The 11724-nt window shown below is 37.0% G+C and overlaps 1 protein-coding gene across 1 annotated transcript; it reads right to left on the bottom strand.

The window, feature by feature from the left end:
• Positions 1-608: 608 nt before the first annotated feature.
• On the bottom strand, positions 609-10576 carry grap2a (GRB2 related adaptor protein 2a). Its single transcript, XM_048203486.1, has 9 exons — positions 10408-10576; positions 6052-6118; positions 5563-5679; positions 4251-4342; positions 4004-4123; positions 3088-3271; positions 2678-2782; positions 1863-1961; positions 609-1401 (listed from the first exon to the last, which is right to left on the bottom strand). The coding sequence occupies exons 3-9, from the start codon at positions 5638-5640 to the stop codon at positions 1225-1227; spliced, it is 855 nt and encodes a 284-aa protein (XP_048059443.1). The 5' UTR covers positions 5641-5679; positions 6052-6118; positions 10408-10576; the 3' UTR covers positions 609-1224.
• Between the last annotated feature and the right edge of the window lie 1148 nt (positions 10577-11724).

Here is an 11724-nt window from a genome sequence, read left to right as displayed (position 1 = left end):
GTTCTCCTTATAGTGGACTTCAATGGCCTCCAAACAGTCAAAATTACAGTTTCAGTGCAGCTTCAAAGGGCTTTAAACGATACCAGACGAGGAATAAGGGTCTTATCTAGAGAAACGATCGGCCATTTTCATTGCCGCGTTCGTTCCGTAAGTAGAATAGGGAAAGTGTAGGACATACAGCGTAAGCTTTTTTGAAGAATACGGAAATGTGGTTTTGGCAGAACCACTCGGATCATTTGTTTATATAAAGCATATACATTTACGTTTTTTAAGAAAATGACCAATCGTTTCTCTAAATAAGACTCTTATTCCTTGTCCGGTATCGTTTAAAGCCCTTTGAAGCTGCACTGAAACTGTAATTTTGACCTTCGACCGTTTGGAGGCCATTGAAGTCCACTATAAGGAGAAAAATCCTGTAATGTTTTCATCAAAAACCTTCATTTCTTTTCCACTGACGAAAGAAAGACACAAACATCTTAGATGACATTGGGGTGAGTAAATTATCAGGAAAATTTTATTTGAAAGTGGACTAATCCTTTAAATGAATGACAGAATTGTAATTTTTTGGATTGAACTATCCTTGTAAAAAATAACACTTGACTTATATATGAAAGCAGTAAGGTAATGTTTATTCAAATACTTTATACTACCGCTGTTATCATCATATTTGCCATTCATGTTTTCTATCCTGCATAGTAAAACAATAATAATCATACCTATTCTGCTTGTGCCACAGGCCTATTCTGACAAACGACATTAAGATTTTTAGTACAAAAATTGGTACAGTAACATAAAAGCTTTGCTTGGTACTGTAACACCTTCTCCTGTGTTAGTGTGTCCTACTGAAAGTCTTGAAATATAAACATGGACTGGACATGAAAACGATAAAATGGTCATTGTATGGGCTATAGTATATGTATTGTATAATTCAGTAATTCACAAGGGTCTAGTCATTAGGAGAATTTGACACAAGGGAAATGGTATAGTCCTTTCTTCGTACCTTATTTGTGAAATAAAAAAAAACATTATGTATAAAAAAAATAGAGAAGCAAAAAGACTGTCATGAGTAATGTCATTTTCTCACTTCTCTTCAACTGTTCTGCAGCCAGCTTTATAAAAGTAATTTGAAAATAATCAACCAGTCCGTACATTATAGGCAGGCATTTGGTGAGAGTACGATGGATTTAGTACGGTGATTCCACACCTCCAGGCAGTCGGAAGATGTCAGATCTGATCTGTGTAATTGGCAGGGAAAAGACCAGTCCTGCCGCGCAATCGACCTTTCCACCATGATGGATCAGAACGGTCCACCACTTCAATGACGTCGCCAGCATTGAAGCCCAACTCGTCATCCTCCTCTGCAGTGAAGTCATATATTGCTCTCACCTGTATGGTTGACCTCTGACACACACAGACACAAGCACAAAGTGTCAGTACCATAAAAGGTAATAATATCCTTCTGTATATTTATATAACTAGCCATTTAAAGGTGAAGCGTGCCACTAACATCACGAAAGGGAATTGTTTGCAAACAAGTTTCTCGAATTCCCCCTACATTCAATTGGCCGGACAAACAGATCGTCCTGCCCCCGAACTCACGCCTTTGGCTGGTTTTCTCAGCATATTAAGCTGGGACAGGAAAGTATTTTAACACTGAAAATATTACACACATCATCTTTAAAAAATAAAAAGTTCACACAAGAGCCTTGACAGCAGGTGAGACAGTTTCCCTGACAGCCACATAGTGTCGGCCCAGATCCGGCTGACATCTGGTCCACGTGTAATTCACATGTACCAGATGTGGGCCGGATATGGGCCACACTATGTTGCTGTCAAGGTTGTGAGAATTTCTGGTGTCATACCGGAGCAGGCAAAGTTTCAGAGGTTCGCCGAGGGGCTGGACTGTTCCTCCCTTGGTGACCCACAGTGTTAGCTTTCTCCTCAACACTTCCTCTCTTACTCTGAGGAAAGAGCACAGTTTTATTTATTAGCCAGTTCCCTTTTCTTGCTAAACATTTTAATTAATATATAATTTATAATTAATATTATATATTATAAAATTAAAATGTGACACATGTAAATATTTAACTGAATTAAAGGTCCCACTTTATATTAAGTGGCCTTAACTACTATGTACTTACATCAAAAAATAAGTACAATGTACTTATTGGGTTCATATTGAATTGCAAAACACTTTTGCTGCTATTGAGGTGGGGTACGGGTAAGGTTAGGGAAAGCTTTGGTGGTATGGGTAGGTTTAAGGGTAGGGGTAAGATGTAAGGGATGGGTCAACATATGTAATTAGAGAATATAATTACAGATGTAATTACATGCAGGTGTTTTTAAAATATAAGTACAAAGTAAAAACATGTATGTACACAATAAGTGCATTGTATCAAATGATTAATTTAAATGTAAGTACATAGTAGTTAAGGCCACTTAATATAAAGTGGGACCGAATTGAATATACAATAATACAACAAATATTAAAATATGTTATATTTAAGCTTTAAATGTCTTTTAATAATCAGTTTTCACAAAACTGTAGGTTACAGATGGTTAGTTGGAACAGGTATACATCCACTTTGAATGGACGCTCTTTAATAATTCAACAAGGTTTTTCAATTTTAAATGCATGCACAGCTGGGGTTGAGTTTGACTGTTGACACGCTTCTACCTTCTGGTTGTGAGTTTGATCCGTTGTGTTGCGGTATTGTGATGAGGTTTGTGGACCACCATAACCACCACCGGGGGGAGGCCGAACTTCTGGTTGACTCTTTAACTGAAAATGAGGACCATTTGATCATTATTGATCTCCTATACTCAGACTCTCAGATTCATTCACATTTAGAAGGCATGATTGACAGAATCTGTTCATATAGTGCACTGATAATATCTAAAATTAGAAATGAAAATCTCCCCCAAAGAGCTTCACTTTTTGCGTCTCACATCAGACATCTCTTGAAAAGCAAGAGCAAATGGATTAGTTCAAAGTTCATGGACTTCTGTTATGAGAGTCAGTATTAACAGTGACCTAGATGATTAAAAGCAAACCTATTGTATTTATTGATTTAAAAGTTTATTTACAGGCGGAGGTGCTCTTGGCTCATCTCCACTTCCATCCCTAAGGAAGATCTCCCTCTGCTTGGATATGGAGGTAGTCTTGTAGAAATCCACGAGCTTGTTTAGAGAGGTAAACCTCTCCGTCCACAGGTAGTACTGGCCCGATTTATCCTTCATAACTTTAAAATGCTGTACATCATACTCATGTCTGTGAGCAATGGAAAAAAAACAAAGTGAGATATGTGAGAAAAAAAATGACTCTTATTTCAGTGTCTCTTTTGGTCATATGACAGACTGATATCTAAAAATAAACTCAAGAAGTCATTTAGCAGAAGCTTTTATCCAAAGCAACTTATTAAAGGGACAGTCAGCCTAATAATAATCATAATCATTTATTTTTATTCATTTCAGTACCAGCCCTGTTTTTTTTTTTTAATAAACTACGGTTAACAAAAGCTGCACAACCTGCTTTCTGCACTAGAGGGAACCCTCGCTCATTCTCTCTCTCAGTCTTACACAGTGCATTCAGTGAGGACCTACTGTAAGGTGATTTATGAGAGGATGGCTGAAACAAATGGACTGTCTGACCGCTGTAATAAGATGGATGTTATTGATGCATTATTGATGGAGTGTTTCTATAGGCCAGACTCAGTGTGTGTGGGCCGAAAATGGCTCAGGTGTGAGCCTCTAGTCTATTAGGATCTTTCGGCCTCGTGGCTTAAGGGGGTAAGAAGACTGACAATTTGTGGGATTACAGATTCACAGCATTCTAAAGGTGACTTTCATGGGCCAGCTGAAATATTTACTAATAGGATAACAGGACTGATTTATGACTGATTTATGCTGATTTCAGTAAACACACAGACAAAACAGAATGGATATGTGCTGATGCCAAAATTAAAATCTGAAATCCTAATATTAATCCTCTAATTTTTGTTACCTGACTGAGATGGAGAAGTCTCCAGGGGAACTTTGACTGCCACGGATCAGGAAAGCACCCACCTCTCGGGATATTAGCATCTCCTCAGCCGAGCCACGACTGGCGCTCTCTTTGAACCAGCTGGGGAGGGAATCCAAATACATTTGTGTGCTTATTGAGGTCTTTCAATTTCTCTCTCTCTATTAACTACTACATACTCACAGGTTATTTGCATGTGGTTGCAAAGATTAATATCACATAAGCTCACCTTGGCGTTTGTCTGTCAACATAGTTTTTTGGTACAAAGCCCTCATGACCATGTAGCTCTGCCTTGAACCAGTCATCTTGAGATCCCAGGATCTGTTAAGAGTATTATTTGTCAAAATGAATTGAAGCACATTTTTGTCACATAAAAAAAATCATGGGTTACACTTTATTTTAAGGTGTACTTGTTACAGTGTAATTATACATTTAAGTAAAATATTAATTAACAACATGTACTTACTATAGGGATAGGGTTAGATTAGGGATTGGTTGAGGGTAAGTTGCATGTAATTATGCATAATTTACTGTTATTACTACAGTAAGTACAATTAACAACATGTTTAACAAAGACACTGTAAAATAAAGTGTTACCATCATGCTTTGGTAAATCTTAATGAACAATTATGAGATAAAAATACATCATAATTATGAGATGAAAAAAGTATCACATTGACTATGAGATAAAAAAGTTAAAAACATAACCATGACATAAAGAGCCGAAATTATGAAATAAAACTTTGACATGACATGAGTCGAAATGATGAGAATAAAAAGTCAGTTATGACATAAAAACCTGAAATATGAGACAAAAAGTAATAATTATGACAAACAAAATCGACCTTTTGGGCTCTGTTTTAACAATCTAAGCGCGTGGTCTGAAGCACATGGCGCGGGTGCACTTAGGGCGTGCCCGAATCCACTTTTGCTAGTTTAACGATGGAAACGGCATGGTCCAAAACCTATTCTCTTAATGAGTCAAGGCTGTTTTGGGTGGAGAGTGGACAGTCATCACATGACTCACATTAACTTGCCCAGTGCACTTGCACTAGCTCTAAAGTAACTATTATAGTCAGACGTGGTAGCGCTTCACTAAAAGATTGTTTGTACTTTGACCCCCATCAGCTGCTGATGTCAATTATTATCTGACAATTTGCATGATGCATTCAATGTGTGTCTTGATAAGTCCAACTTCACACCTACGTTTGTGTTTAAAACCTCAAACCTTGAATGCCTCGTTTTCTGTGCAGTCATGAAGCCTACAGAGTTTTATGAACCTTTCTGTGTATAAGAATTCTTATCAGTGTATTAAAACAATAACTGGATTTGTCCTATAGGCTCAAATACTTGTTTTCACTGTTTACTCTGTTCACTTTTCGTTTTTTTTGTTTTTTTCTAGCGTCTGTTTTCATGTGGTGGTCAATGCAAAGATTGGCGCTTGCAGTGAGCAGTGTTTTAAAGCTCTGACTCGAGGGCCTCATAACTCGTAAACCAAAGTAAGAGTTTTTATTTTTGTGTTTGGGTCGTCTGTCACTCACCTTCAAAATGTCTCCTTTTCGGAAGCTGAGCTCATCTTCTGCTGTGCCATTGAAGTCATACTTTCCCCTGGCCTCCATGATAAAATACTGAGTAGAACTGAGGAGAGGGTCTATAAGCTGCCATAAAAGAGAAAGATAAAGGTTACGGGTTAGACAAACCAGGGTGATGAAAGCACCAGAAAATGAAGAGTAAATGTGTTAACCTCAGGCTTATGAGAGACCAGAGAGGTCAAACACCTGCTGATGTTCTTGCTAAGCAAAAGCGTGCAGCTGTGGTTAGCTGGCTAGTCACAATTGTATGCTATGCAAAAGTGTGTCTTTTTAAAGTGAAGCAAGTTGGTGAGAAAAAGCCTTCTCAATGCTTATCGTATCCTAAGATTTGACCGCTCAGTCCAAAAGGTTTTAATGGTGGAAAGATAAAGAAATTATTGTATTAACCCATAATTTTGAATGAAGAGGTCAAGTCTTACTACTTTCTTTCTTACTTACACTGTCTGTGATCTGAGGATGTTGAGCCACTTGTTTAGCTGGCTTCAGGAGGCCATTACAGCTCCACCTAAAGAGCAGACAGATGCAGGTGTAAATTAACGAAGCAAAATTAATTGTGGTATCACAAAACATACATGTAGTCCATTCGCATGTGCGCTACCGTATAATCCAGGTCGTCTGAACTTGTAAACTTTTTAGATGGGAAACAAAGATTTAATTCATTATTACTAATAATGTTTTGAAGCTTTGAATCTTCTTTTTGGTGAACTAACCCTTTGTTCATTATAAACAAAACTCGGTTACACTTCTTTTTAAGGTGTCCATGTTACAGTGTAATTATACATTTATGTACCATAGGGTTAGGATTAGTGCTTGGTTTAGGGTTGGTTGCATGTAATTATGTATAATTTATAGTTGCAATGGGTGTATGAGAGTTTATTTTTAAAAAGGATGTTATTATTTTAACCAAGTTGATTAAATTGATCTTGTTTTTCACCAGATTACTTAAGACGTTTAAAGATTTTCTCTGTTCTCCTCTGAATAGAAAGAGAAAGAGTGAATAGAAAAAGGGATGCTGGTTTTCAGGATCATTTGCATTAGGAGAAAGGAGAGCTTCACAAACAGCTGAGGAGGAAATGCAGATTAAATTGTATTTAATCACTACAGTATGATGCATGTTCTTGCCCATCCTCCATTTGAGATGGTGGCGGAGAACACACACAAGTGGGAAAGAAAAGTGCCTTTGGCTCCCTGTAAGAGGAACTTTGCAGAAGTAAATACAAACTTTTAACCCTTTATCAACAGTTCATGCTGTTTTAGATAAAACAGCTGACGGCAGGCTCATGGGCTATATTTAAAGTCCCCTGTCTAAGTCATTCAATTGAAATTAAATTGTTATTCACTTATAATTGTCTTATTTGCTGCAACTCTCTCAGGATTCATATGGACTACTGTTATGGTACTTTTTATGGTACCTTTTTGTCATTTTTGAAACTTGACCACCCCTCGCCAACATCGATTTTCATTTTATTCACAAATATATATATATAATGAATACTGCTTATTTAATAAAGTGGTCCGCTTTGTTAAAACCAGGGCAACACAATTACAAGGCACCGAAGTGTTGTTAAAAGGACAAAATACATGCAGTAATAAAAGCCTTACATAGGATCCAATAATAAGCAAGACTGTAAGAAATAAGCCCTGCTCACACAAAGGACGATAACTAAAAAACGTATAAGTGTACGCTGCCGTTTTGTCGTCTGCCACTTTAAATGCTCAAGCTCTTCAAAATCTGGTGGACACTGATTGGCTGTCAATGTTTTTATCATTCATCAGATAGGAAAAAAAAAAGTCGTTCTGAAAGTTATTCCAACAATATCATTTCTCTGTGCCGTTATCGTTATTTTTATGGTGTGGACTCTGATACTCTTTTTTTTTTTTTTAGAAGATTTTTAGATCTCTTATCGTTATATTTATCATCCTTGGTGTGAACAGGCCTATGGACAACTCTATACAACTTATATACAGCACCCAGCTTTGTTTGATGTTAGGATGACAAAACGTTTTAAAAGTTACATTTTAAGGTCGGTCTGTCTTAGTGGTCTAACAGCGCTCGTCAATGTCAATGAGATGGCCAAAATATGCCATCATTTACTTGATTCATGTGATTCACAACTGAATGTGATGAGACAAGAAACATGCGTTTTCAATGTATTAAGCAACTTTGGTCCGCAGCGGCCTTGCTACAAAAAACATTACTCCTACATGGACCCCTGTTAACACCAGGGTACCTTTCATCTCATATTTCAAGGGGTCATATCCAACATTTTATTATCATTATGATTATTATCCCAGAGGTGTTATAAATTAGTGCAAGTTCATTGCACAACATTTTATTTTTCAATACCATTTTCCACTCCCTCTTTGACCCTTAAAATGACGGCCCATTTCACTTTTGTGCTTTTAAGAAACACCCATTTCACAAGTGAAATCAACAGCCTAATAGGTGTCATAGAAGAGTAAATAAAGACAGGCATATGTTGATGCGTTTATCTCTGTGGCGTCACAATGCTGTATAAGTCATTTTTGCTAAATATTTTCATACAGTTTTCATACATCAGGCTCTTTTTCAAAAGCAAAAACAAATTAAAAAAATGTAATTCCTCATAATATGTAACTGAGGTTATTTCCTTACAGGACTGCTAATGATCACTTCAGCAGCTGTATGTGATTTTGTCTCACAGTTGACAATGATGTTTTATCCCTGCAATTGCACCATAATGGGATTGACGTATATTCTCTTCATAAAATACTGTGCATGATCTTAAAAAAAAAAATTGTCCCACTAATAATGATAGCAATTAAATCTCATGTGTTGTTTTTGGTCTCATACAGTACATGCTGTTTTTAATGTACTGGTTTGCAGTGTCCTACTCCGATATAGCTTTCGATGTCATCTATTTCAATTTGTCACCTCCTGATTACATTGAGCCACACTTTGAGACATGGATTTGGAGTGGTCCGTCCATCCCTCTCCCCTCTGGCCTTGTGAAAAACCATTTCTCAGATGAGCAGCGATTAGATGTAAGAGCTGATCTGTCAGTCATGTTAATGTGCTCTGTCAGTTCCACAGTGCTCACTTGTCTTTGCCTAAACTGAGCTCCTGCCGTAACGCAGACAGAGACAGAGGGGGCCCAATGACGCATGTTCAAAAAGCAACAATTTCACATTAAATGGAGTGCAAAGTGTGCCATCTATGATAATTAGAAACCTGACTGAATGATACACAGTTAGGAAGTTTGAGGAGGAGGAGAGCTGTTCTGTTTTAGTTTTGTAGAATAATCTTACTTAATTTGGCTACAAATGAGAAATCAGAGAGATAGTATAGAATTAATTAGACAGATTCACAGAATACGCTACAGGAAATCAGATCCTTTTTTGCATAAAGATACTTTAAGGCGGGTTAATATTTCATTTTAATATTTCAAGTTTATCAAAAATACAAACCAAATCTTTTTACATACACTGAAAATAAGGGATTCAAAATCTAATTTACACTTTGAAAAAATTATAAATGTTATAATGTAAAACAAGTATGACAAATTTAAGATTCTACATTATTACTAGCTCATTATTCAAATAAGTAGATTTGTGACATTGATCATGTGTCAGATGATATCAGCATATCAAATCATGATGGAGAACATGATTATAAGTTTATTTAGTTTATGCTGCTGTCATTAAAGCAAATGAGGGATGAACCAAATACTGAGACTTTCATTGAAATTTACTCAACTGTGAAATTCAGTTTTCGCTGATAATATCATTTGTAACTTAAAATGATAAAATATTTCTATACACTGCCAGTACTGCTGTTGAACCTGTCACACTTCATCCGCCCTTTGCAGATCTGCGCTCTCTTTCATATGTTATACTCTGACAGGCAGCATCTGTAATATCAAGATACCATGGCTAAAACAATGTGAAAATATGAATAAACGTGAATGCAAATGAAACAACTGTTTGGACATTATTTTTTATCCTATCTTCCGTTTATCCCTTAACCTTGAAATACAGGCCTCAGAGTTCATGCAAACATCACCAGATCAATACTAGGCTAAAATAAATAAAGAAAAACAAAAAGGCCATTTAAAGACTGAACGCTGATTTGACTGCTGTGACAGGGAAGTTGTTTCATGAATAAACACTTATCTTAAGTCTCATTCCCTCAATAGATGATCTCTTTGTGTTACTGTATGTGCTGTTTTGCAGAGGCTCAGTGCTTTTATACTGTGCGAATATATTTTTTGGAGAGGACTGCATCAACTTAATACTGAACACTATAAGTAGGGCCTACTGTATAACAAAGCGAAACAATTTGCACTGTATATGCAGTTTGAGAGTTGATATTAAGATAACAACTTTTAATCGTTAGAAACAGGGAAATTGGAAACTGAAGTGGAAAAGGCGATCAAAAAACTATGTTTTACATAACATATTTTAGCTTCTTCAAAGTAGCAACACTTTCATAGGTTATATTATAGCTAGATCTCGCTCAATCACTTTCATGAGGTTTCCACCTGTGATGTTGGACATTGCCTGGGTTTTCCTTCACTATCCTGACCAGCAACATTAATATATAATGTTACTTATACGGCACATTTAAGCACATCTCTAAAGCAACAGTTTTATATGCCAAATATAAATGCAGAAGCAAACAGTTCAAACAAGCATCTCAGTGTGTCAGCGCGCACGCTGCGTGTCGCAAGAGTCAAGCAACTTAACACATCTATTTCTGGTCGTGGCAACTTTCAATGTTTTGTATAAAACTAGAGACAAACCAAATTACTTTACCGTTGTCTCGCTGTTTCACTGTCCGCCAACGAAGAAAAGACAAACCTCCTGCAGAAGAACTGTCTCACAAACCACCCTGTACTCAGCAGCTACCTGCATGCGCGCACCCGCGAAGTACCTCGAAGCGCGTAAATCGGAGCGCTGAACGGCACACCAACCACAAGAACGAGCGGAACCTTTGACTCCGCCCCTTGAAAAAGGCATTGAGATCGCGCACATTATCCCTGTGTGAAATATTCAATGGCTTTCAATGGATTAAATTCAACGAACTGTTGCCATAATTACAACTTCTGTTCACTAACGTCTGTTTAGCACATTCTGACAATCTTGTAGCCTGATGTAGCCATTTGTGGTTAAAAAAAACACTGTTTGAAAGCTTTGGTGAATAAATAAAAGTGTTGTATTTTATGTGAAAGGAATATAAGATCCTCAAAGCTATTAGTTTGATATATAAAATCTTTAAACATTTGGTTGATGAATGTTGGTTGCCTAATATGCAATTTCCTATGTCGTTGGTAAAGTGTTAAAATAACTTGCTCACACAACTTCTGCAGTTCTGCTAGAGTGGCAACGCATGCGACAGGAAACCCAGCTTGAGAACAACTCACTGGAAGTATGTGGTTTCTCTCTCTTTCTCTCCCTAACACACCATATAAGAATGTTTGTGTCTGTTTATGCATTTTACAACACCAAAGTTATGGCCTACATATTCTACATTCCGAGCACATGAAATTTGATGAAGCATGGATCTTCAAGCTTTGATAATATAGGCTACAGCAGAGGTCCAGGTCAGGATGTAATGTGTGTGTTATGGTAGTTGGTTGGGGGTCCCCCTGCGCAAACCTTTTATGCACCTGCAGGAATCAGGCCAACCCTCAAACCACATACGCCTTGACAAGAAAAAATGTTTTTGAATGTTTTGAGTAAGGTTAGTTTTTAACAAACTGTAACAACGTTGTTATTTTTATAGTTGTTATACAGTTGTTATTTTTGTGTTACATTATGTTATTATATTATATAGTAAAAGCAGTAGGCCTACTTACAATGAAACATTGATATAGCAATGTAAAATGTGACCCCCCCATTTCCAACAACTCTGAAACGGCTGTTATTTTATGTTCAGGTGGATATGAGCTGTGGTAACTCTGGGTTAACTCCTTTTCTAACTCTCCTTTTTGACAAATATCCTTCCTTGTCTGTCAATAATTAAGTTAAGCTTCCTGACAGAACACAGAACATGACCTCAGACAGGTCAGAATGCAGAAGCGAATGGGATTCCGCTGCTGTATCCTGACCAACTGTTATATAACTACTGTC

Source organism: Megalobrama amblycephala, linkage group LG1 (genome assembly GCF_018812025.1).
Source record: "Megalobrama amblycephala isolate DHTTF-2021 linkage group LG1, ASM1881202v1, whole genome shotgun sequence".
Classification (NCBI taxonomy): Eukaryota; Metazoa; Chordata; class Actinopteri; order Cypriniformes; family Xenocyprididae; genus Megalobrama; species Megalobrama amblycephala.
This window is presented reverse-complemented; position numbering and strand designations above follow the sequence as displayed.

What these genes read in the sequence shown, in the direction of transcription:
- grap2a (XM_048203486.1), bottom strand. Translation starts at nt 5,640, where the DNA reads ATGGAGGCCAGGGGAAAGTATGACTTCAATGGCACAGCAGAAGATGAG. An exon ending in AGCCAAGAGCACCTCCGCCT is followed by an intron (nt 2,783 to 3,087) that starts GTAAATAAACTT and finishes CCTCATTTTCAG; the next exon opens with TTAAAGAGTCAACCAGAAGT. An exon ending in ATCAAACTCACAACCAGAAG is followed by an intron (nt 1,962 to 2,677) that starts GTAGAAGCGTGT and finishes CTCTTTCCTCAG; the next exon opens with AGTAAGAGAGGAAGTGTTGA.